The sequence below is a fragment of the Rhipicephalus microplus genome, chromosome X (genome assembly GCF_043290135.1).
Source record: "Rhipicephalus microplus isolate Deutch F79 chromosome X, USDA_Rmic, whole genome shotgun sequence".
NCBI classification, from domain to species: domain Eukaryota; kingdom Metazoa; phylum Arthropoda; class Arachnida; order Ixodida; family Ixodidae; genus Rhipicephalus; species Rhipicephalus microplus.
Window position 1 is genome coordinate 30,754,525 of NC_134710.1, and position 27,295 is coordinate 30,781,819.

The 27,295-nt window shown below is 41.0% G+C and overlaps 1 protein-coding gene across 5 annotated transcripts in view; it reads left to right on the forward strand.

The window, feature by feature from the left end:
- The first annotated feature begins 680 nt into the window (after positions 1-680).
- The window catches only part of Golgin104 (coiled-coil domain-containing protein 186), an 83,690-nt gene continuing 57,075 nt past the window's right edge, over positions 681-27,295 (forward strand). For 3 of the 5 annotated variants that reach the window (XM_037426721.2, XM_037426722.2, XM_037426723.2), the window contains exons 1-6: positions 681-818; positions 4,576-5,438; positions 14,925-15,093; positions 17,959-18,171; positions 21,230-21,349; positions 25,369-25,572. In XM_037426721.2, coding sequence (XP_037282618.2) covers positions 4,606-5,438; positions 14,925-15,093; positions 17,959-18,171; positions 21,230-21,349; positions 25,369-25,572 — 1,539 coding nt within the window. In that variant the 5' untranslated portion in view covers positions 681-818; positions 4,576-4,605. Of the gene's footprint in view, positions 819-937; positions 1,071-1,395; positions 1,531-4,575; positions 5,439-14,924; positions 15,094-17,958; positions 18,172-21,229; positions 21,350-25,368; positions 25,573-27,295 lie in introns of those variants that run through there. The other 2 variants (XM_075876129.1, XM_075876130.1) reach the window with 2 other exon arrangements.

Genomic DNA, 27,295 nt, shown 5'->3' on the forward strand with positions numbered 1-27,295 from the left:
GACAAATGGCACTATAGCATGCTGGTAATAGCGACAAAAATGGGCCGACGCTCATATTCGTCGATAAGATTGTACTCAAGGTCTCGACGCGATGAGGCGTATATCTTCTTGCCCCTTGACAATCCAACCGCCTCCACCCATCCGCTATGTGTAATTTTTAATGTGCTCGCGCGGGGACTAAAGGAGAGAAAAAGCGCTCCAAACTCTGTTCGTGATTGACAGATTTTGTCTCTTTTTGTGGCAGTCTATTGGTGAGACAATGAATTATGATAGTGAGATCACTCAATAATTCCTTGGAAAAATTTTACATGGGCCCAGCGCCACAACAGGTAACCACACTAACCCCACCATTGTAAGTACGGGGCCGCTGGACAAAGGGTCCGTGAAAGACAGTAATCATCACCTTGTTGGTAAGTCTGGGTGATAACAATGAGACAAAGCATCATGATAAGCCCTAAATGTTGTAGCTGTTCTGTCTAGGCATGCGCATGCTATGAGCACGTGAAGGCTAGCCTGGCCTAGCGACTGCAGTAACGTTGAGTTGAACGAACCATCCCATTTTGCAAAGATGAAAAAAAAAAATGGCGTGAAGCGTTGTAACTTGTACGGTGCAGCTTTGCCCTGCCGATCTCCCATATTTCGCCAAATCGTACGGCCGCCATGGCAGAAGATCAGGCAACACTGATGCTGCTGACATCTTTCCACCGCTCTCACGGTTCGCTTTCTGCGCTTCCTGTTTGATAGCGAAGTTCATTTTAGGAATTCCTCTGTAATGGTATTACTTGTCTGTTCGGCTAATTCACCTCTGCATGCTCCACGTGAGTGCTGATACGTTTGTGGTTCACCTGGATTCCAGCATTTAGTTGCTCTTTCATCGTAATAACCGTTGGCAATGCTATCCTACTGATGTACTACGCCTTGACGGCAAACATTCTCTCGCATTCGAAGCGGCCGGTTATTCCTCTTGAGGACTTCTATTTATGGAATGCCGTCGCGAAAGAGTTCTACGGCACACGTTCGCGAAGTTTTTCGCTGCAACGCCCTATTTCCGCCTTTTCCTCGGCTGTTTAGTACGTGTCCTTTCTCTTATTATATTGTTATTTTATATGTGACGGTATTTACATATGTGCGCAAATTAACTAGTGGGGACTAATTAGTCGACCAAAAATTAATGGACGCAGTTCATGAGTTGACTGTTGCTGTGGTTTCGAAGGCCGTTTTGTCAAAGCAATTCGTGCCTTCATTGCCTGCACACCTGTTGCTGCTGGCTCGTGCCGTTCCCTCAACAGCTGCTTCGACCAAGCGTATCGCTGGTGTCATGCGCTGCGCCTAGCTGCCTGAGTTGTTGTCGATCTCGGAACTGATATTGATTGAAGGCGCCTTCCATAGTGGACGGCGAAGTGTTTTTGTTTTATTTGTCAGGTGCCACTGACAGCTGTCAAGAGAGAGAGAGAAAAAAAGAAAAGAAATGGCTATCCGAGGGGTAAAAGAATAGATGTTGGAACTGGGACGCTGGACTACCAGTGTTGAGTGAGGCAGTTTTCGATGTTGTGCGTCTCGAAACGCGGCTTTGGTAAACACTAATCACTACTGGTCAAGGCATTGCCCAGCGGGCACTGTCTCAATGCTTAGCCGCGTTTATTTATAATTTCCCATTGGGAGTCTATTCGTGTGAATGTATCCGTTACGAAACCTGACTTGAATGAACGTCAAAATCATATACACGGCGCGGCTGTGTGTCATTACTGTTATATTACTTCAATGACTTTGTGGGTAAGGAATTAACAAGTACTTGCCAGACAATTATTCTATCTGTTAAAAATAATCTGCACTGATGAAAGTAACACGATGGCATGTATATTGCTGACGACTGTGTGTGTGTGTAATTTTATCACATCTGTAATGCCATTTACTTCATGTTTTATTGTTTTATTAAGCAGACATGTATTTTTTATGAGTGACACAAATATAGTTGCTTTATTGCACTTTAATTTTATATCTCGTATATCCTTTATTGTAAGTACTTTGCTCCGATGTGCCTCACATTCATGTAAAATTTTACAGAAATGAACAGATATTATTCAGGCAGCAAAGTTTTCTACTGAACGATAAGGTCAGATCCAAGCAACTTTAGCGGAGTGCTAAAACGAAATTGTTTTGCTTGCTTTACTGTATTCTATAGCTGTCAACCCCATAATTATAGGTTATGACAACAGAATAGCTTGTGCATACAAGTAGTTCTTAAATATATGCTTTTTTAATGTGACCTGTTCAGAACTTTTCCCAATTGAAGTGTAGATTTTTGACATAATGTTTATGAGGACTCTTTTACACATCATAAAATTGCACATAGTGGTCATTTGGTACTATTCTAAAGTACTGATGCATGTTTTGGCTAACCAGGTGTAATGCTTCAAACCACATGCTTTTATCACTTACAGTTGGATGGGTGCTGCATGGGCTCTTCTTTGTACACTGCATTTCTGTTTGACATGAGCTAGCAAACTTGGTCGCTTGCAGTCACTCCTTTTGGATTATCGAACAAGCTCCTTACCTTTCTTGCCATGTTATGTTGCCTGAATTTGTCAGTGCGGCTTTGAACATTATGTTGTACCAATATATGCAAAACTGTGATACCACAAGGTGCCACATCCCTATTTGTCCAAGAAACTCTCGTGAACAAACTCAAGGCCACTTTCATGGGGTGCACATTCAATATATCGAACTCTCGTACATGTTTACATCAACCTATCTAGCAAAGAAAAAAAACGTGACCAAACATAATGTGAAATACTTGTGTGTGTACTCCTTTAAAGGGTCAAAATTACTTATTGGGCAAGTTGGTGATTCATGACACTTGAAATACAAGCGTGTAACTAAAACAGGAACTGAAGAAGACGAGGACAAGCGTGCATTGCAAGCTTACCCTATCTAATAAAGAGCTTGTTTTCTTGGAGAGTGGCATATGCCTTAGGTGTTCAGTATTTTCAGCAAGGCAATATGGGTTTTCACTTGGCGTGGCAGTAATATTTTTCATCAGCTGTGTTTTGTAATGTTTTTCATTGTGTTCTCTTATTGTATGTTCTTAGAGAACTATTTATCCTCTGTCGCGGTGGAGCTGTGGTTATAGTGCTCGGCTGGCTGTTGCGGTGCCCCACCATGACGTTCGCATTTCCAGGAGGCAAAATGCTGGATTCCCATGTACTGTGCAACCATGCACTGACATTGCACAGTACATGGGAGTTTACATTGCACTGTACACAGTACAGGTCAAAATTTCAGGAGCCTACCACTACATCATCGCTCATAATCATATCGTGGTTTTAGGACCTAACACCCTAAATATGATTAACTTTTTTCTAGATATTGTTAACCTTATCAGTGTACATAAGTCACTGCTTTCCAGCTAAACTTTCAGTTGATAGTTAACGCTTGTCCTTTTCTTGGAAAGTCTCTGTTTAGTTTAGTGGGTGATGTTTCATTTTAGTTTTTCAACCTGGGAGAAATTATGCAGCTGCTGGCTGGGCCTAATTCTTAATTTTTTTCTTTCTTGCTTATCGTAAGTACTATTCTGTTCCTTTCAGTTAGCTTGCTGCCTGAGTAAAAAAAAAAAAGTCATGTCGCTCTTATTATAATAGTGTTTCTGTTGACTTCTACTAATTCTGAGAAGACAAATATTCATTCTTACCTTCTCTTCTTTTACTCTTTGCTTCATACATACTAATAAGTATGAATCTTCTATCTAATCTACTATTCTTCTATCTTTTATGTAGCTTCTATGAAAGTGCATATCTTGAGGCTCTTTTTTGAGCCTTTCCTTTTGTAAGTAATGAGCTCAGTTCCCAGACTTTCTTCGGGCCTTTGAGTCGGGAATGTCTGGGTCATTTGCAAGCACTTTTTTGGTACTTGTAGGCCTATGAACTGCATACTGCAATGACTCCTGCTGCTTAAAGCAATGCATTTAACCATGTTCCCACCAAATAGGGCTTGCTGCAGCATTGTCTTAATTTTCAGAATGCCCCGCCGCGGTGGTCTAGTGGCTAAGGTACTCGGCTGCTGACCTGCAGGTCGCGGCATCGAATCCCGGCTGTGGCGGCTGCATTTTCGATGAAGGAGAAAATGCTGTAGGCCCGTGTGCTCAGATTTGGTGCGCATTAAAGAACCCCAGGTGGTCGAAATTTCCGGAGCCCTCCACTACGGCGTCTCTCATAATCATATGGTGGTTTTGGGACGTTAAAAGCGACATGTCAATCAATCAATTTTTAGAATAATTGCTTAGGTCAGGTGCCTTAATGCGTTTTTTCCCCCCTGAATGATGTGTGATATTCTTCCCATCCCCCTTTATATCTTCCTCTCCCTTCTGTGAAATTACCAAAAAAAAATCTTAGTTTATTCCAGCTCATGTCAAACTGAAAGATATTCTACATTTTTGTTAATATTCTGAAAGAAGTTGTAGTTTCGTTATATTCAGTCATTTCACTTCTGCTGTTGACGACAATGTTGAACAGGTGTTGTGGAAGTAGCTTGTTACATACTTATGCAGTTGTGTATGATACTTTTTTTTCTTTTCCCCAGGGCTAACATGGAAGTGAGAGCTTCTTGGCCATGGAGTCTTCTATTATAGATGGGTCTGTCGAGGTGGATGCTGGCAGCACACAGACCACTGGTTCTTGTGCTATAAACAGCAGCACCAAAGATTATGTTGAGCCGGTGCCTCCTAAGGATGATGATCAGCCTGCGAAGGAACCGCCAGAGGCCCACGGTGACCAAGCTGCCTCACAATGTCCAGCCATATCTGTCGATGAATCATGTCTAGTCAGTGTGAGTGAAAAACCCAGTGCCTCCGAGTGCAAACAGACCAACAGCAGTTCCCCTCAGTCGCATAACTGCCCACTCTTAGATGCACTCCAGAAGGACTCTGTTCAAGTGCCCACCTCACCAGTGGCCGCACTGTCAGAAGTCCCTGCTCTGAACAACGATGGAGTCCAAGCGCCAAGCTCGACACAGTCTTGCAGCAGGACTAATACGAATAACCCTGCGAGGGGAAATGCTGCTTCCATGTGCAAGGTTATTTCTGCACAGAGTGCCGATGTGGGCGGACCTGCTGTTCTGCAGATCTCAAGCAGTCACAGCTCTCCCGAGGTACGACTCCTCACGGACCCCTGTGCCAGCTCCGAGTCTGACAGTTCTTCGAGGCACTGTGAAAGGCTGGACAAGAAAGGGGAGTCGGGGGGACTCTCGTTATGCCGGTACTCGTCAGACTCGCACCTGCCACAGTGTGTTCGAACACCTACAGAGCTTTCATCGTGCAGTCAGGAAAGTGATGACAGCGATGCTTTGCTCTCGGAACTTGAGTCTGAGCTAGAGGGAGTGGAGGGCTCTGACTCGTCTAAACATGCATGGGGGCTCCAAAATGGCTCTCAAGCAGGAACATCAAGGTAGGGTATGGGCATCAGTTACTTGACATTTCTTTTCAGCCCTTGGTATGAAAGTCTTTTGCTGTAATATCAACTGTATACTAGCAAAAGCTAGCTAAGGCTCCAAGTTCACTTTTCTTTGTTGCTGTTGGCCTTCCTTACCTGCATTCAAAGTTTCAAGCTTAGTTGGTGTTGTATTTTGTTGGTTGCTAAATCATTGTTTGTCTGGCCATAGATTTCTCACTGAGAAAATAAGGGAATGCTGTCAGAAATCAGGAGTGCGCATGCTGTCAGTGGTGTAGCCACAATTTTTTCATTTTTTGTGTGTGTGTGTCGAGGAGGGGGTGGAAATATTTGACAAGGGGAAATAAGGGCACATTACATAACCATTATGCCTAGATATGCCCCCACATGCTACTGCAGGAGTACAATGGGCAATGCATGTGTTTTGTTTTCATACAGCCATCGACTGAGCTTAGAGATTTATAATCCCAGTTATTTATTATTTTGTATGTTTTATTGGCCTTCGATTTCCTGATCCTTTCAACCAAACAGTTATGTGCATATCTCAAATATCTCATTGCGCCAGCTCTCTTGCTCTTCTGAAGTGAAAGTTTCAACGACATCAGACACAGAAAAGTGTACTCCCACATACACACCCTCATATACATACGCATGCACTATGTTCCTAATGAAATTGCTATCACTGACCAACTCAATGTAAGAACTCGGAAGAGACTTTTCGGGACCTGTACACGTTCCTTGATCAAACTACTACTTCGTCATGCTACCTGACCAGACAAACTTTTGTCAAACTATTGACTGCACCATGTATTTCTCATAGTCGTCTCTCTTTTCAGCATGCAGCATGTTAAATAAACACACCCAATTAGTGATCTGATTACTATATTGCTTATTGATTCAAGAACGGTGCTATTAAAATGCTCATAATTATGGGTAGTGGTATGGCTTTTTTATTTTCTTAATGAGGTGGCAGAGAGGCACAGGAGATGAATCTATGAATGTTGTGATCAACATTTGGAGGAGTATTTATTCCAGGTTCTTACATGTATAGCACAAAATAGAGTCGGTATTTAGGTTTGCTTAGGTATGCGGCATGGGGTAAGGCAAAAACTCTGGCTGTGTGTGCTTTTTTGCATACCATTTGTATATTCATTAGACAGCAATTTGAAAAATTTAATAATTAGTTTGCTCACATTTCTAATAAGGTATTATCAACTAATTCAGATAAGCTTGGAGTACCTACATAATGTAATTAATTATTGCTATTGGCAAACTTTTACGAAAGTGCTGAAGCTGTGTACAAACTTTTTTTTTTTTGTGAATAATCATTACACTCCAACCTCTATTTTTGCAATCTGCAATGTCTGCAGGAATACTACTTGCTCCTACTTGCCTGCATAGGCAGGCAAGTAGGGGCAACAAGTTACAACTCGCAAACTGTGTTATTAAAGCTTGTTTGTATCTCAGAGTTCTGTTGACAGTGGCTACTGTATTCTGCCACCCATATTTAACATAGTAGTTGGATAGAACTTTGTAGTGCATCACATACAGTCTAATGGACATAACCTTTGGTGATGCTCTACCTCAGTCACCACTGTAGGTTATGTTCATGTTATTGAATGTATGCTTACAATCATGCACACTGGCAGGTTTTAAATGAACATGTTTTCTACTTTTTTGTTCTTACTTGTGTGCTCATGTCTGTGTGTATGCTTTGAACTTGCCCAGCACTTGTGCCACTAAATGCTGCGTCATCATTTCATATCAGATTCTTTTCATAAACATTCATAAAGAATCCTCACTTGCAGGGGACTAGAGGTATCAGGTTGATCTAAGTAAAACCTATGTTGGATTATCTAGTAAAATTGTAAAGCTCATAAGCTCATTATTAACAGAGCCTTGCGAGTCTAGCTTGGTAATAGAAAGTTAGGCACATTGGTTCATGGTCTTGACATTGTAATGTGCAGGGGAAACAAACACAAAACTAAGAATGAGACGTGTAAAGCATCAACTACCAACAGGAGTTTATTATTCAAGACCAGAATTTCATATGCTCCACAATGCCACCAAATTACAAAAAATTACCTCCCAAGGAAATGTTCTTTATTAAAGAGGTTAACATAAGGTACTAATGCACGAGGACCTTATCTCCAAATATTGTCATCCTCAATGGTCTTTCTTGGGAGCTTGCCATGCATGAAACATAATGGTAGATGTGCTGAACAAGTGTTCGCTACCCCAGGATATGAAATTACTTGTGAGCCACCCACCACATGCACTTTTGACATTGTTGTTCTCTTCTCCAAGTTCACATTAATGCACCTGCCCGTCTGACCGTTATATGTACTTCTTACCACAAGAAAGGTGATCATGTGGTATATTCTGCATTTGGTGTGAACCATTGGTCAGCACATGCACTATTGTATGCTTCATGCATTACAAGCTCACAAGACAGATAATTGAAGCTGACATTTTGAAATCAGAACTTGAATGGATTAGCACCTCATTTGTCAATATTTTCAATAAAGAGCTTATTTCCTAAGGAACTGATTCACTGCATATGCAAGGAGGCCTTCTGCAAGTATATAAAATTGTTGTTTCAAGCAGTAAGCTGCAGCTTGTTCATAATGCTATGATTGTCATCTCATTCTTGCTTTTTTTTTATGTTGTTTCCCCCAGCACTGCATGACCTGAAAACCCTAGATTGCATTTAGAAATTCTTGCAGACTGTTATGCGTTCACTGTGAATTGATATCGGGCTTGATGCATACTATGTATCTGCAAAAAGACTATATAGATCTCCTGCAGGTTCGTCATGGCATACGAATCTGCAGTTTCTAAGTGTGCATTAGCAGCTTAGAATTTAAAGTTTTTGTGCCACTGTGCTTTAAACCAGAACTACGACATGCATTGTATTACATTCTTGCTAAAAATCAATGTAAAGAATGAGTTCCTCTACACATTCAATATTTCTTTATGTTAAATTCTGTAAAGGTATGAGCCATTTTCATCTATTTAGCTTAATGTTATAGTGCTATTATTAGTAGTATGCTTACATTATTTTTACAAAACCTGAAATTCGTTTTCTGGCAAAACAGTTGTTAGATAACGTGATTACAAAAAGCCATTGGTTAGATATTTCTGCCTTGAAATGTTTACAGATAATTTATGTTGTGCAGGCTATACGATATTATTTACAGATCCCATTGAGACCTGTGCAGTTTTCTAACGGATTGATTCTAAGTATTTAAATGGTACAATTTGTTATCATTGTGATTATGGCATGCGCAGGTCATCGTATCTTACAATACTTTGAAGGAACTGAAATAAAAAGCTCTTTTCAATCTGAAACCTCATGAGCATGGTACAGTGTGTGATGTGGTAGATGCAATTAAATACCTGTTCACAAAAGAATTTTTATGATACCACATTGCTTGAATATTAATTTACAGTCAAGGAAAACAATAAGAATAAAACTCATTTACATGTACATAAAGCAATGTGGGGAGTTCAGAATAATTTGGAATCTATTACTGTGTTTGGCTCATAATAATATCATGATCTGTGCACGTAGAAACCCTAGAATTTATTCATTCTGGAAACTACATTGGTTTGGTTTGGTTATTTAGCATAGCCATTAATGTACCAAGTGGCTGGTATTTATGACAAATTTTCCAGATTAGTTTTTTTTTTCACGGTGACATGAGGTATGCTATTTGCACATTAACGTTTAAAAACACACTAAATATTGCAAAATCAAGCTTTTGTATGCTTTGCTAAGTCAATGACCTGTCTACTCCACAAAGGTTAGAGCTGCATGTATTATAGAAAATAGTGACTCTATACAGTTTAGTTGTTTAAAGTGTAATGATTTCATTTCCTAATTCCAGCCTTAGAAAAGTTGAGTGGCTCCAAAAGTTGGTTTCCTAGTTCTTACTTTTTTCTTTATTAAAATTATAAAATCCATGATTTCATTTCTTAATTTCAGTCTTTTAAAAGTTGTTGAGTGACTCCAAAACTTGGTTTCCTAGTTCTTATTTATTGCTTTGTTAAAATTATGCAGTCCTCCATGAAATAGAGTGAGGTTGTTCAACGTCTCTATTCTCTTGCTGTTTGCTATCATTGCCTCATTAACTTTGAGCAGCTGTTTTAGGAGATATAAAATTTGGCTGGTTGAAATTCGTGCTTGATAATGCAGTCATTGCTGTATGGGCTGCACGTGGGGAACATCAGTTTATTCTTCTCAGGGCTACCTTCTTTTATGTATAAAATCAGCATTAAGGGTCGGGGGGGACTTGGGTTTCAGATGAAAAATGTTGTAGTGATATATTTTAGGGTTTTATTGTGCTTGCACTCAGCATTTTTTTTTTTTGCATCTACTTGCAAGAATCTAGCCCTGAGAAAGGCATTGTTTAGCTAGAAAGTGGCATTTATTATTTGAACTGCATGTGGAACACATCAAAATAAAATAAAATCCGCACCATTTGGAAGTTTTCAAGCAGAGGCAGTGAGGAAATCACTTCTGAAAGATTCACAAATTTCGTGAAAAATAATTTGTATGTGAAGTTAGAGCTTCAGACTTTAGATCCTTTTGCATGGTTGGATTAAAGGGAAGCTAACTGGCAAAATGATTTTTCTCGTATTTCGAAATTGCTCTCTTTTGGTACCAAAAACACCATGCTTGTGGTAAGAAGACGCTTGGTAAGTGGGAAAACGCACGAAAAGAAAATGCGGGTGGTGATGCCACCTTGAAGTTTCTGCACCATGCGCCGTGATATCATATTTTGACACTGCGTACTAGGGTCTGTGTGGTTCCTAATTGGTAAAAACAAGGTGAAGTGTCTTCTGAGAGGCCATAGACTTAACCTACCAAGTTTGCATGAATTCTGTGAAGCCAATGACACCTAATTACAATATAGTAGTATACACTTTGTAATCCGTGATGTCATGCATGGAGATTTCAGCGCCAAATTCAAAAAGCATACTTTGAACTTCATTGCCTCCTTTATAACTAAACCTACGATAGTCAACTTAACAACGTTGTAATTGTCGGGGTACAATTTATCTACCCAAACTGATTCATTGTTTTTATTTAGTGTCGCCCAACAATTATAAAGGGCACAGGGCTTTACAGAGACCTTTACAAAGAGCTTTGCTTGACATTGAGGCACAAAGATGGGGTGCCAACCAAGCTGACATATAATCCAAAAGGCTGCACTGAACAGTACTTTGTGGTGGCAGCACCTTGAATTGTGCAGCATGATTCTGATGGCACATTGGCACACACCATTGTTTCTTCGCATGCACTTCCCGACCAGCTCTTGTTACAACTCTTGCCTACTGCAGCAAGGCGCTTGTTCTGCAGAGTGTTCATTTGTCTGGCTTGATTTGCATGTAGTCTAGATTGCTCTTAGTCTGTTCATAGCTGCATAACAATCAGATCTGCATCCCTATTTCATTCTGGAAGTTTTTCATTCGCTGTTGCTTTGGGCTCACATTTTGCAGTGAGATAAATAAAACATGTTGTTGGGCTAGTTGGTACGGTTTAAAAGATAATGACGCAACTCAGGAGGAAAGAAGAAGAGGTTGGGCAAAGAGCTTGACTTACAACTAGCAGCAAGGTGTGCAGTTACATTTGTGCAAAACAATCAGGTACAACCACATATGTACGTAATCATGCTAATGAGGCAGCAATAGGGTCTAGTTGTAATAGGTATGTCTTCATGGTTGTGATGCGCTGCAGGGTAAGGGTAAAAAGAAAGGGACAACATAGAGTGATGCGAATTTGTACCACTTACGTTTCAATATGCCAAAGTTGCCACCGTAAAAACTGCCAGGCCTGCACGAAACGCACAGCACTGTCACAGCGAAAGCTGGAAGAGCGGCCTTTCAGAGCCCTTTTTTAACACTCTTTGGGTACCTCCTGCGAGCACACTTGCAGGGTACCCATATGCCATTAATCATTATGTTGTAGGCAGGCATTCACTATGCCATCCTTCGTCATTCTTCGGAAAAGCGTGGAGGAACTTGCAAGGAACTTTGAGCATTTTTTTGTGCTGTGTGTGATGATGCTGAAGAATTATGCCAGAACCTTTTGTAATCCCCATTATACCCCACAGTGGGCATGCGCCACAGTTAATAGGTGAACAAGATTAAGCTTCTGTAAAGGGTTGGAGCATTCGACCACCCGCTCGTTGAGCTATTCGCATTATGTGACGCCTGGTTGTTCCTTGGTCATTCCAAAGTGCTTTATTACTCGTATTAACAAGATTCCTTTCCCGAAATCAAGCCTGCCTAAGGCGAGTTTGCAAAGGTGTTCCAAGCACCGGAGTGTTGCAGTGGTAGTATACTGGGCTGGCACGTAAGGGACCCGGGTTCAAATTCCATTGTTTCCTTAGTGTTCTTTATTTACTGAGTTTTCTTTTTCTTATTTCATGCGATGGTCGTTACTGGCGGTGGTGGCAAACAACTACGATACGTATGCGGCCCGTGTTATGATCTCATAACAGCTTTTGTTGTAAAAAGTGCAGTTTGAAAAGTTTGCTGGCCTTTTCAGCCCCGAGCTTCAGTATTTCTATTCTTCCTGGGGAGCTATTCTAGCTGTGTCTAATTCATGGACATGTCGAATTCAGCCTCCACTGATTGGCTGAAGCTGGCGAGCAGTGCACCACCCGTTTACAGTCTTTCTTCCGCAACGTCATTTTGATGCCACGCACCTTTCACAACTCTCGACACAAATGGGAAAGACGGAACGCATTTCGCAACAACAAATCCTACCCCCAAAGGTCCGCTTTTGGACGCACATCTCCGAGGCCATGTATGGACTTTAATCACGTTAGCCCTTGAATTAGGAATTAGGTTTAATGCGACTGCCCACCTGATGTTCCTGAAATGTCGGTACGCATTCTCTGCGTTGCTCTTCAATCATCTTAACAGATTCATATGCACGTTCAGGCTTGTCAAGTTTGTCAAGTTTTGTTGCTATAGATTTCATTCATTTAGTTTCTTTTTGCGCTGGGAATGTGCTGGTGGGTATGGTGCGTTCATGAGGTTAAGTGCGCCATGACGTCACAACTCACCGTTTTTTGCCTACCTGAACGCGCTCCGGCAAATCGGACACCACGAGAATAGCTCCCCTGGTGGCATCTCACTAATGCTCTTTATTCTGTCTCCTACCTTTCCTTAAAGCACGTATTGTTTTCATGGGGAAAAAAATATTTGCTCGGCTGCTTAATCTGACAAGTAGACATGTTAGCATGCAAATTGTTTCTCCTGTCCATTAGTTTAGCTTGTTTTCTACTGTGAGTAATTTTTCACGTACTCACTGTTTGTTTTTTTAGTTGGTTCACACACTAACTGATTGTGAAGCTTGTTTGCTTATGAATGTACAGCCGCGGCCACGTCTGTGTAGAGCGCTCGAGCAGCCGGTTTTTGCTCTGCGGGCGGAAACCTTGAGGCTGTTTCAGGCTTGAAGTGGTGTATCAGGAGCATGCACGGCCTAGTTGTCAGGCTCACCACGTCAAAGCCTGATACTGCCCCAAGGTTTCGCCCCGCAGAGCAAAAACCGGCAGTTCGCGTGCTCTACACAGACGTGGCTGCAGCTGTACACGAATGTTCGGAATTCCTTATGCGCAAGAATTTAAATGAGCACTATGTCACTGGTGGTAAAATGTTATCGATCAGTTACATAATTACATGATAATTTGGTTGACTACTTCTCTCTATAATTCCACTGGACATTGAGAATACTTCAAATAGAAAACAATAAATTAATTGTGCTCACATATTTTTGAAGAATGAATACTTTTAATGAAGCCACATGAAACTAAGTAATTGAGAGAAAGCAAGTTGTTATATAATACATAACAGCATTGGATTATTCCCCCCCCCCCACTCTTTTTTTGTAAGCTTTTACATTTTTTTGTATTTAGATACATTGTGTTCTGGCAGTATTGAGAAAAATAGCCGTGGCTGAACGTTGTTAAGCCAAGTTCTTTAAAAATAGCTCAGTTTTGCTTGCTTTAGGGAAGGATGAGATTATTTGTTTGCAGGGATTTAGCTATATTTCATATTTGGTGTAGGCAAGGGCAAGACTACATGCTCCTGAACTGCAGGTTGCTGTTGACAAGCTTTCAGCATTGAACTGCAGCATGTCTCATGTGCAGCTGCACATTGTTCCTGCTTGCGGATGCACATGCGAGTGCACTTTTGGTCAGTTGACTAGTGTTTCACTGAAGCTCTTTGGCCAGTATTCCAACGACACACGATGCACATGGAACGAAGCAGGTGACCAGCACACTAGTAAGCTGGGGAAACGTTTGCATAAACTTATTAGCGAGAACTTCATGCCATCTCGCAGGCACTGTATAAACAATTTTCTGTGGCGCTAACACAGCTCAGAGACTTTCATGTACTATACAAGCTCCTAAGAATAATGGTCTGTAAACATTGGATATACTCATACCTAACAGATAATGCACATTTTATATTCCTGTTCACCTTGACCCAATAGGTTCACTCTCATTCAAACTTGCATATAGTAAGTAATGTGTATTTGTGGGCATTCATGTGTATACATGAATGGCAAAGGAACAGTGCTGCTCAAAATGAAAGAACACGGTGCTTTGTTATGTGTTTGCGTTTGTTTGTGTGTGTGCGTGTGTGTGACAAGGCACACGTGCATGTTCTAATCTTGTTCATTTCTCAGTAACATAACCCCTTCAGACATGAATTGTGGTGGACTGTATTTGAATGTTTCAGAGTTATGCAGATTTATTGAATTCTACTAGATATTTCACTGCAAGAAAAAGGGATGTTAATATGTTGATTTGTGCATTTTTAAGTCATTACAATGAGAGCATGATTAAACATCTATCAATTCTAAAGTCAACTTTGCTCAGTTTCTGTATTAAAATATTTGGATATCTGGCTAGTAATACAAATATTCAAATATCAGGCTCGTAATACTTCAGCAAAGTTTTATGGGCTATACAATTTTGAGCAAAAATAATGAGTTTAACTTGGCTCTCAGAATGCAATCCTACAAATGACTCGTCGAACATGGCAGTGTCCTCGATGTAATCATCTACAGTAGTATGCAGCACAGTGAGGTTTATTAAACACTAGTTGTACACTCTAGAAGTGCTTACAGATGTGCACGTCATGTTTCAAGCCAGTTGAAGAAACTCGCGGTGTAGGGTGCACCTCTAAAGTAGACATGTATATTTGTACACACCACCACTGAATGAGACTTATTCATTTACATATGCACCTGAGAGATGAATCCGATTGAGTATGATTTCAATCATGAGAATAAGTATAGAATCTACCTCCCAGGTAGCGCTGTTTGGTGCCTTATATTGAGTGTAGTAAGAAGTGGCGATTCTTTCAGTGGGCCAATGCCTTCATCGGGTCCTCATGTGAGTGTGTTAGAGTGGTTGATGCTTTCAACCTTCAGAGTTGCTGCGGATACTTCATGCGCAGGTGCAAAAGGTGTGCCCTCAACTATGACCTTATGGAAAAGTTGGAACAGACCAACTTCGAGCTTCAGCAGCAGCTCAGATATGTCAGTGAGAAGACATCGGCCCGCGAAGCTGAAAGCATGCGTATGCTTGCTGAAGCACGGGCTGAACTGCTGTCCAAAAATGACAAGGTAAGGTTCATCACATGCCCCGGCGTTGCATGGGACGTGGCATTTGCTTCATTAATGATATGACATGTAAATAAATGACACTACTTGTTGGTTGCATTGGAGGCTTACCATTTTGTATTTTAGGCATTTGTTTGCAGAATGTTTGCATCCCATTGCACTTATGAAATGATGTGAATGATTTGTTGCAGTTGCACTCTGGCTCAAACACAAAATTTTCAATATTGTATTCAGAGATGATGATGTCAGTCGGGACTCGGGCGATGACACTGAGTTTTTTGAAGGGCCTTTTAATGACAAAGTTGACCCGGAGGGCCGCTTTCCGTGCCCCTTAATATGTCAAGCTTCTTTATTTTAAAAAATTGAATAATTTACTTTCACTAAATGTTTATAGCTAGAAAGCCTCTCCTCATTTTGTAAATTAAACTTATTTCTTTAGCATATAGTATAACTATAGAGCATCATGTAACATACGTAGTACCTGTAGTTTACATAGCACCCTTACACGGCAAAAATGCCAATTATGGAGGGCCCTCAGAACATTTAGTACAGTCTAACTTATAATAATACTCGAGTGCCATTAATTCATTGTTTATACTGGACAATTAATATTAAATGGTTGCATAAAAACAAAAGGCGAAATACAGGGATGGCAGGTTGCTGTTAGAAAACTTTAGTACCAGATAGGATGTGCCAATACACATAATAAAGATGACGCAGATGACTATTTTTCAGGCATGTCTGAAAATACAGATGACTTCACAGCACTGTTATAAGCCCCACAATGTGAACGTCTCATTTTTCAGTCGTTTTCCTCAAGTTGCATGTCAATAAATACTGAAGCCACCACCAATGCCATGTTGATAATTTTACCGGCCCAAATTAGCACTGTCCTGATTCAATTAATTTGTGGCAGTAGCGGATTTCAAAAGTCAACATTTTTCCAATGCCACAAACAGATACATTGCTCAAACGTGTATAGTTGTAGATGGGTTGGACTGTATTTGGTAGTGAATGGGCTAAACTTTTTTATGGTTTATATTTAATGAGGATTATTAATAATGGCAAAATGAGTGTGCAAATATTTGTAACTTTTATGCAGGAAGTCCAATACTCTCTTCAGTTTTTGATAATAGTTGCTATTTGTAAATGTCTGCTGTTTTAAATATTTGTTATGCCTTGTGTCAGTAAATGTACAGGAGCGAAAATGAAACCGGAACATAACTACAAGAACATGAGTGTTACACTGCCCATAACCTTGAATTGTTCCACACCGCAACTGTGCCACACGTACATTTGGAGCCATACATTTTTTTTACTATATCATCGAGCATTTGCTTAATCGCTACTTTCACATGCTATTGGTCATTTTGTGTGTGTTGTTGTCTCTGCATTTTCTACTCTCTGCTCCCATGACAGCCCTCTCTGGCTGAAGTATTTTGAAATGCATGAATTTTAATAGATGCATGAAATAGATGAATGACAGATATCGTCTGTTGGCAGGGATATGTTGACCATATAATAATCTGTTGTAATTGCACATTTGGTTAATTTGGTTAATTGCTAGGTCTTCTTAAGGTAAGCAACTCTAAAAAACACTAGTTTGCTGTAAGTTCTAGTATGTCTCAGATATTTAAGACATGGCTCATTCATTTTTAACCCTTTCTCTAGAAAGTACACATGAGCACACAGAGTATATTATACTTTGTGGAATTATTCTTGCAATGTCAACTTTAAAACTCTCGACTTACCTGGTATTTTGTCACCTTACAATTGTTCCTATCTTAGCCTCTTTATTGAAGTCATTCACTCCGCCCTCTGTTTTTACAGAAATTCCTTTTATTTAACAAAACTTGAACTTTGGCGAGATGGTGCATAGTTGACGGGAATTTTGAGGCAAAAAGCAGATGAAAGTAGCGCCCCTCCTGTCCTCTCGCCTTGTGAATGTGTGTTTTTTGCGCACGAAGTTCCCGTCAACCTTTTGATTTCTCCTGCATATATCTTTTCACGCACTGACCACAAGGAGGAGGTTTGGCCACCCTGCCGGCATTTTAAATTGATTTGTCCCATTATACAACAAGTGTAAATTGAAATTGCCTTTCTCCCTCTATTGTTCTGATCACTGACAGAAAGCTTCAAGACTGCCGAACATTAACGTTTTGCTAATGTTCCTACTATATTTCTTTTGTCTTCATTTATTTTTAACCTTATTTCTTTATTGCCTTTGTTGTGTGAAATAACTATCTCCTCTTTTATTTGGCTTGACACTAAGGATCTCCTTGTTCCTGGGCAAAATTTAATTAAAGGCCTAAACGTTGAAGTTATTCATGCCAGCAGTGAGTATTCATGGTAGCACTTGTACTCTTCTGCCATGGTTTCTTCTTGAACCCACCTAATTTTCACACTAAGTCTGGTTGCGACTATGCTAGACCAACTACGGTAACATACTGTCCTTCTGAAGCAGTGAGAATTTGCATAACATGCAGGCTGCAAGTTATGTGATTCTCGCCCGTGCTGAGGTCTTGAAAAACTGCAAGTATCAAATCTGCCTCACAGAAATAGTCCCATAGTGTCTCTCCAAACTTATGTGATTGCTTCAAAGCGCTCTGAAATTTTTATAATTCTACAGGATGTCCCTGAACTGTAATTCATGAGTAACTCTTGCTGAAATATTATAATCAAGTTAAGAGCTAAGGCTAAGGGACTTTCGCTTTGGAACAATTCTGTTTATATATAGCGTCAGCACTTGTTGAAAGTCTTTCGCTAGCCTAGCAACCTGTGCTCTTAGTGACAGCAATACTAGTGAACGTTGCACCATGGCTTGGTTTGGTGTTGTATTTGACAGGCTGGTATGTTTCTCAATTGCAGTTGGCCAAGCATCTGGAGATGGTGACAAAGGAGAAAGACACTATGGTAGTAAAGTATGCAACCAGTGAAAAGGAAGTTATTCTGGCACGAAGGGCCTTGGAGGACATGGAGAAGAAGTACCGGGAAGCAGTCAAAGATCGAGACCAGCATTTCAGCCGAGTGCGCTCCCTCAACAATGAGCGTGCCCGTCTTTGTTCCAGCCTTGACACCAAGGTTGGCATCACTCATGCTTTGTCATCATTTCAGGGCTTGTTAACTTACCCTTGAATGGTGTCATAGCAGTAACACTGTTTCCACATCATCAGGGGCTCAGTCAAGTGCAGCCTTAGTATGCTGACCCATGAGCAGCATCTTTTTCATAAGCATATGTCATAACACCGTGGAATGTTAGACGCACCACACCATCATCTTTGTAAGCCTTGCATAGTTAGCAGCCTGTCCGCATCGCATTGCCTGGACGGCTGTGCAGGAGAGGGCTATCTTACAAACCACTATTTTGCAGCTTTTGTGTAGTTTATTCCAATCCTATGCATTTTGTAAAAGCCGAACTTTCACCTTTCATGGAGCTGTAAATTTCTTCGTAGTTACGCACTTATTTAGGTAAAGGCAATACATAAAGCACATGCAAGGGTGACACACAAAGAAAAAATGGCTTAAGTATATATGGGTGTGTTGTCACATTAGAATTTTTGTTGTCTATTAAAATGTCCTATACACACTATCTTAATAGTATTCTGTATTCTATAGTTAATGTAGAGCAATATGAGCCATTAAGGGCTGAAAGGGCTGGTAACTACGAATATTTAGCGGCAGAAAAAGTTTCTCCAAAACTAACTATATGTTTCACATTCTTATGGCATAAAACTAACACTGCGCAACTTACTATAAAAGTAATTACATATTTGTAAGCAGCATGAAAGCCTATATATGCAGCAAAAATTTTATTGCTCTAGGCTGCAGATTCACACAGCTTTTTTTTTTTTGAATTAGATTTATTCTTAATGTCTTTCTTGCCATTAACTTGAAGATCCAGCAAATAAACATGGAAAGAGATTGTTAAGTGCATGAAACTCATTAACAATGTAGGGCTTTAAAGAAAACAGTCAACATATTCAATCAGAAAGTCAACAAAATTTGCCTATTCATGCCTTGTACACACTTGATGAGTGAAATTGTTTTTGTTGTGTTAAAATATTGTAACTAGTTCAGGCCTAGGCACAAGTCATACCCCTTCCTTTTTTCAATTGTTGGGGACCTGTCGGTTGTTCATAACTCCTTAATGTACTATGGGTGTCTTTCGGGGGGGGGGGGGGGGGGTACAGGTGGGTACATAGTCCCAGTGCATATAAGACATGCAAGAGTAAATAAACAGTGATCACACTGACTACTGCCATCATCAAGTTCAGCAACCAAATGTTGTTTTTCTGTTCTCGCTTATTTTAGGTTATGAGGTATTTTATCATTAGAGTTCTTTCATATTTTCATAGATTCTGAGTGTTATATGAAATGAAAATCTTTAGTGCTATAAAATTGCTGCTCCCTCACATTCAATTTTCTTTTAGTCATACCCTGCATCATACAGCATACAGCATAGTGTATTTAATCGCTTAATGAACGCACTTTTTTTTTTCTAAAAAAATCTGAGCAAAGTTGGGGGGTGCGTTTATCATGCAGGGAAAATTTCATCAACACTTTTTTGGTATATGCAAAGGATTGTGGTAATGGCGAAAAAAAGTTAGGTCGCTCAGCTTCTTTGTAGCACTTCACTTATCTTCGGTGGTTGAAGGCGCTATCTTCTGCAAGCTGTTCTCGTGCCGCCCGTGCGCTCCATAAAAGCGTACCGCAGCTATCTTTTCTCGCAATTGTTTAACCGCAACAGTGGTATTTGCTGTGATCTCGAGGGGCGCCCAGAAGCGTGCGCTATGATGCCACGACGCACTTTACCAACCCCGTGGCAACCTTGCATGACGACTGTGACAATGCCATTAACATTGTAGCAAGCAACCAAGATTACAGCAAGCTGCCACCGAAGCATCAAAACAAACCATTCATAATAAGATTAACGACAAAAAATGGCAGACGCCTCACTTGCAACCGAAGCAACATCTGGGGCCACGTTGTGGAAATAGTCACGATTTTTTCTGTGGCGACAAAACATTTCTTTCTGGTTTTCCAGAAAGCTGAGACGCAATGGCGACGAATGGCCCTTCACAACAGCCATAGCGACAGCAAATTCTGTTGTTGTCGCTCGAAAATTGCCTGCATGTGTTTGGGCCTTAAAGTTTCGTATTTGCAGGAAGCGACCGTCGGTTGTGATGGGCAGTTTCGTGACCTTCGCTTGCTGTGTGCTTGTCAGCTGCGATGTCTCTACACTCACACTGTTCGTGAACTCCGCTGTGGCACATATGTACTTAAAGAAGATTGGGTACGTGCCGCGCACAGATAAAAAGAAAAACTAACTAAACGGCGGTGCGGCAGCGGGCGAAGGGGGGGGGGAGACCGTGAGCCAGGTTACCGAAGGGGGTCGGCATATTAATAAAAAATGGAAGAGATCCAACGGGCAAGGAGGCGCCAGTTGTCAGTAGGACTGCAGTGGACGATTGTGGGGGGTGCATTTATTACGCGAGAAAAAGAAAAATTCTAATTTTGACGACAAAAGTTAGGGGCACATTTGTTATGCGAGTAATATGGGAGTGTGCTCATTACGGGAGTAAATATGATATTTGCACATTGATGGGATATTTATTAAAAGGTGCAAATAAAAAATGGTTTCAGTATTAGCGAGGCTAAATAGTGCTGCAAGGGCAATCTTGGAAAGGCATTGCTAAAATGTAGTCGGGTCCACTGTTAGGGAACACTTGCGTCCACAGACTGTATTTCCCTCTCTTACAAAAACATACTGGTCTAGATTTACACAAGACTTCTAATAATTGGCCGTTCTGGCTTCTTTTAACAGACTAGTGGTCTGCATAAACATTGTTTTCTTATCCGCTTGCTACTACAGAGCTGGCATTGTGAACGGCGCTCAATAATAGGGTTCCCTTTAACAGTGCACGGTACTTTATATGTCTTCGTTAATTGGTGGCCACGTACTTGTTGACTTTGAGTGGCAGCTACTCAATGTACCATAACATTTTTTAAAATAATTTCTAGATGGAAGAAAGGTGATAGAACAGAGAGAGAAAGGTCTTTGTTTACAGCCGTCGTAGAGCATTGGTGATCGAGGTGAGATGCAGCTGTCCCTCTTACTGTCTGAATCGTGTTCTTTCAGTTAGCAGACATGGCAAAGCTTCAGAAAGAGCAGGAGAGGCTCAAGGAGGAATTATCTGCTCGAGACATCAAGATCAAGTGGGCTCAAAACAAGCTCAAGACAGAGGTGGATGCCCACAAGGTATATGCTGCTTGGTACATTATCATTTTACAAAGAATGTACCGTGTACCTTTTATTGTTTTGAACGGAGCTCATTACTTAACAGTTTATAATGCATGACCGTTTTGATGCAGCAAAAACTGCTCTTTTTTCCGAACCCAGAGTTAAAGGGTACTCTACTATACAGCAGAGGAGCATGCCAACATTTGTAGATGCAGTGTGATTTCCTGGATTTACATGCCAAAACACGTTGGTGGGCTAATTGGTTTGCATCCATGAAGAGTGAGTGGGTAAGTGTGAAACAAAAGAACGTAGAATGAAACTGACAAGGGCACTGCGCTGTGTCTTTCTACATCCTTGAGTGTTACACACTTTCCATTGACGTGCCATTTGTGCACTAATGTTGCCATTGTTGGTTATGTGAAATTATGTGTGACAGCTACTCTGTTCAAGAGTGTGTTGAAGCAAAGTGAGTGGTGTGAGGAAGGGGCAGTTTTGTGTAGCTCTTTGGATAAGACTGGGGATTTGGCTGCTGTTACTTTTCTTCATTGTAGACATGGTATGTCTGGGCCTTCTGCCCTACTTTATTGGAATTTTACTTTATTTTTTAATGGAAGACTGTGGTGGTCGTTGACCCACTGTATATTTCTTCCAGTATTTTCAAATACAGCTCATCTAACCCTTATTTTGTAATGCCTGCATTTCTTATAAAATTAGGTTATATTAGTTTTCTTCCAAGATTCTGATATGCTCATGGTCATGAAACATTTCGTATACAGTCAGGCCAGCTTTTCTAGAACAATTTCTGACAAATTGCAAAGTGTGGCTATTAAATTCGATAAGTGAAGCAGAATAGTAGGTCTGAAATTGATATGCAGAAAACTAAAATAATATCTAAGAGCCTCGAAAGAGAGCTACACTTTGCAATAGTTAGCAAGGCACTGTAAGTGGTAAAGAAATACGACGTCTTCATAGGGCAGGTCATGACCATAGATGATCATTAAACTGAGCTTATTACAGGACTAAGAAAGATGGAGTGCATTTGGCAGTCATTCTCAGATTGTGAATGACAGTTTATCAGTGCCCATAAAGGGAAAAGTATATTACAGCTTACAAAAAGGGTTCAGTATACTTGAATACAATGCAGTGAGCCATGGAAAGAAAAGAAAAATTATATGTGGAACTTTAAAGTTAAGTAGGTAGCACAGTGTTCAGGGAACGTATGCGTGTTGAGGACATTTTAGGTGAAATTAAGACGAAATAGAAATGGGCAGAACATGAAGCGAGAAAGCAAGATAGACGCTGATCACCAAGAGAAATGGACTTCATTTCAAGAGAAGGAAAGAAAGCGACGGTAATCGTAAAGTCAGGTGGCTAGATGGACTCGAGAAGTTTGCGGGGATAATGTGCCCACAGCAAACACATGACCAGGTTTGTTGATTGATTGATTGATTTGTGGGGTTTAACGTCCCAAAACCACCATTTGATTATGAGAGACGCCGTAGTGGAGGGCTCCGGAAATTTTGACCACCTGGGGTTCTTTAACGTGCGCCCAAATCTGAGCACACGGGCCTACAACATTTCCGCCTCCATCGGAAATGCAGCCGCCGCAGCCGGGAATCGAACCCGCGACCTGCGGGTCAGCAGCCGAGTACCTTAGCCACTAGACCACCGCGGCGGGGATGACCAGGTTTGTTGGAGAAACATGGGAGAGGCCTTTGCCCTTGAACGAGCATAGTCATGTTGATGATGATGACTTCAAGCAAGCATCTAGCTTTATGTCCAGGCGTAACGACAATTGTTACAGTTAGGTTTCGCAGGTTAAGAAATAAATTGAGCCTATTAAACACTCCTGCCATATTTCATCGAGTGAGTGCCAATTTGTCATTAATTAACAATTTTTCAAGTGCATTTTGCACTTCAATAATCATTACTCATATAAAATGACAAAATTGTCACTGCTTAGTGCTAACCGAGTTGTACTTGTGAGGGACCACATTACCGTGACAATCGGAACTGTAACTACGTGCAATATAAAGTAACTGTACTGCCTGAACTGCCAACATTGACATGTATGCAAACAAGTCAGCTTGCATGAAAACATCTTCAGGCCTGTTGCCATACATGAATGATGAACAGCATCATGCCTCTTACTTGGTTTACCTTGAATGTAATTAATTAAATATGGCTGTTACTGCCCGCTCACAAAAGCTGTTTCCAAGGCTCACTTTTTTCTGCACAAAAAAAAGTATAGTGAACTTTTGTTAAGACGAACTCAGTTAAGTTGAATTTTCGCTTAAGATGAACAACTCTGGAATTTTAGTTTCACATAGACTCAATGCAAAAAAAAAAAAATATCTGCTTAAGACAAACCGTGTAACAGGTCTTTTCTGTCAAGGCAAACTCCCGCTGCTATTGACAACGACGGGGATTCTGCACAACGAACATTACAATCTTGATGGGGACATTCAGGCGAACAAGAGAAAACAAAATGGGAAAAAAAAAAAGCTTTCCAGGTGCAATGACTCAAAGCAAATCGAAAACGAGGTTAAGTGGAAAAGAAAGGTCAATGCATAAAGCTGGTATCCTCCGCACTCCTAGCCTGTTGGTGGAGAAAGGGCCGGCTTTATCAGCAAAGGAAACAACTAAAAGCGTTCGTCCTTACATATTCTTTTTGTGTTCTTCAGTTCCCCAACAGGAGTACAGTAGAGAACGGAAGAACACAAGAGCTTGGCTAGAGGGGAACATGCAAGGGAAAGGGAGTGAAAAAAAAAAAAAAGGCCAAATGAAAGTGAAAATGGGGACAAATATTGTTTGTGCATTATAATCACATGAAACCGAATCGACATAAGCGGCACTAGCACTCCCATCAGGGGAGTCGGATGCATTGTCATCACTGTCATACAATGGCACCTAAGCACATGTTATGGTCAATTTGTGTTGTTTTGCACAGGGTCTGTGTGCATTGTATCTGTTCCCAGTGAAATGCAGCAAACTGGGCTGAAAATAAGAAAATATCCAAACCTCACAGAAAAGCTTGTAGACTTTTATAAGCTACTTGATGTATATTGGCTTAGTCAAGGTGATGGTATACAATGGAGACATATCCAAAAGTGATAGCAAAGCCAGTAAAACAGCCTCTTAGAAGGTGAACAGCCAGAATAATAATTTTTGTATTCTTCAAGAAAAATTGTGCTTGTCTCTCTTTTTATTTTTTTTTAATCATGAAAATAGGGCCGTGCTACAGTTATATTGTTATAATGTAGTAGTGTTTTATACATGAGCATATTTAGGTATTATGAACTCACAAAATCAAGCACTCATCAGATTAGTGTAAATAATCTGCTTGAAAGCATATATTTTATCAAGCTGAGCCAAATAAATGCTTTTTATTGTACCTTTCCTCCCCATTGCAAGTACACTTCATTCAGTGTTTTTCAAGCAACATATTTGGGTGCACTCGGCATGTTAGCATTTGGTTTTGGGGGGCATTTCTGATGATATGAACTCCTGATAAGATTAAGAAATGATCATGGTCCCTTCGAGTTTGTGTTAAAGGGAGCTTACTGTAATAATAAAATCTCCCATCACTAGTGCCAATAATGTGCCAACTCAATATATGACACTGTGGTACATTCTGCTTATTACTTCCAAGTAGTTTCATTTTCTTCAATATTGTTCGAGGCTGTATGCAACGTGTGAAGGCACTGTTAAAATTAAGAAGCAGTGCAGAACTACACCAAATTTAGAGCAACTATGTAAGTGCAATTAAATGATGAAATTCTAGAGGATTAAAGACAACCTGAGTTAGAAGTTTAATGAGATGGTAGTTTACTTAATTTAAGTGTGCATCAATTTCAAATGAAAAATAACGCCAGAAACTGGTATCTTTGACTGTCTAGACTTTTCTCCAGCATTTTATCGTGCAGATAGTAAAGGAGAGTAATTCAGTGTTAGCTCCACACCAAGCATCACAGCTGCATTTTCTGGCCAACGTGTTGCGAATGCTTTTGCTGGCTTTCCTCTGCCTTTACACACAGGAGACACAGGCAAAGCTGGAACAAGCGCAGCTGCGGCTACGGGACCTGCGTGAGGAGGCGGAGCAAGTGCGACGAGACTGTCAGGAAATGATCAGGCGCTACCAGGAGTCCGAAGAGATTAAGTCCGTTTCCTTGGATCACCAGCTGAAGGAAAAGCTGTCCGAGCTTGAGGAGCAAAAGATGGAAAAAGAGAGCCAAGAAGAGGCAAGTTTTACAACGAGTTCAGCTTCCTTTTGCAACACCCAAGTATTTAGGAAAGCCATCGCTATATGGTTGTCTGTGTGTGTGTTTTCTTTTATATTTTTTGATATCTCACCTCTCTCTCCCATCTTCCCATGGGTGGTGATGTAAGCACAGGCGAAGAGCAGGTGGGAGGAGCCATCGCGCACTCTGCGAGGTGGTGGCGCCCACTCTTGTACAGTGCAGGAGTCAACCACATGAGTTCAAAGTGTTCTTAGCATTTAGTTCGTTATTACAATTTCTTCTTGGTTATTGCTGTTAATTATGTTATTTTAAACCTTGTTCATGTATTTTAACGCAATCTTGAGCATTGCTAGTCATTGCTAGGCCTGTATTGAGCACTTGATTGTGAGCGTGACCATGCCACTTGATATCAGTGGTAGATGACAAGTCGGGCTTTTGAAATGTATCTAAACGAAAGTGTCATCATAGTTGATGCATAAATACACAGAACAGTTTTGCATTTTACAGAGTGCATGGAAGGCTTGTATTTTGCTTCAGGTTTTTTCTAATGTCATTAAAAAGGGAACATCAGCAGCAGCTTGCTACATTAAGTTCAGTCACAAGAAGTGCTTTATTTCATTTGTACACATTACCATAGGTAATGAACTATAATTGTAGTTGAGTAATTCAGGTCATAACTGCAGCTGCATTGGTCTCTACAGTCAAACCTCTTTAATACGTACCCGCTTAATATGTAACTGCGGTTTATACGTAGTAGCGAGGAATCCCCCGCCCTATCTCCATTGAACCCCATGTATTGGCTGACCGCTTAAGCCGTAGTCGCTTGTGGTGTTATGTACGGTTAGTACGTACTATTTTCGTTCTCTTTATCCATGCACAGGCCGAAAATCGGCAAAATTTCGTGCGCACAGACGGTCGATACACTCCATGTGGCGATCGGACAACAACCACCAGCGATAGTGACGTCACAACATGGCCACGATGACGTATTTTTTGCGCGTACGTCTGTTGCCGATCCCATTGTGCAAGAGCATGGCCTTCAAGATCGGTTTTTGGTAACCTAGGAATTCTCGATTGCTGGTCCCGGTAGGGGGTGCAAATTCGCTGTCGCTTTCAATCCAAGCCAAGTACGTATTCTCAACGGCTCCACAGCGTCGAGCCAGGCTGAGCTCGTTTCTTTATTCGGTCGTTAGTCCTCACTTTCCCGCAGTGTTGGTCGTGGCGGCGGTGTGGTGGTGTTGCGTTACTTACGTTCTTGTGCGGCGTGTTGTGTTTTTTTTTTTTTGTTGTTTTTTTTATTCTTGTGTTGTGCGCGAGTGGTGCGATTAAATTCGCACACTAAAACTTCTTACTATGCCGAAGTACCACGTCTTGAGCGTAAAGGAAAAACTTGAAATCATTCGCACTATTGAAAATGGGGCCAAGAAATCTGCGGTAGCCCGCGATAAGAACTTGCCGCTGACTACTGTATGCGGAATTTGGAACGCTCGCGAAAAGTTGACGGGAGGCACAGACAGCGATTTGAAGAGGTGCCGCATGAGAGACTCAGCTTATCCCGAAGTGGAAAAGGCCCTGCTTCTCTGGCTGAAGAAGGCGCGGAGCATGAACCTGCCGGTTAGCGGACCCCTTCTGACCGAAAAAGCCCTAACTTTCGCAGATCAGCTGAACTGCCCCGGTTTTGCCTGCAGCAACGGCTGGTTGTCGCGGTTTAAAGCCCGCTACG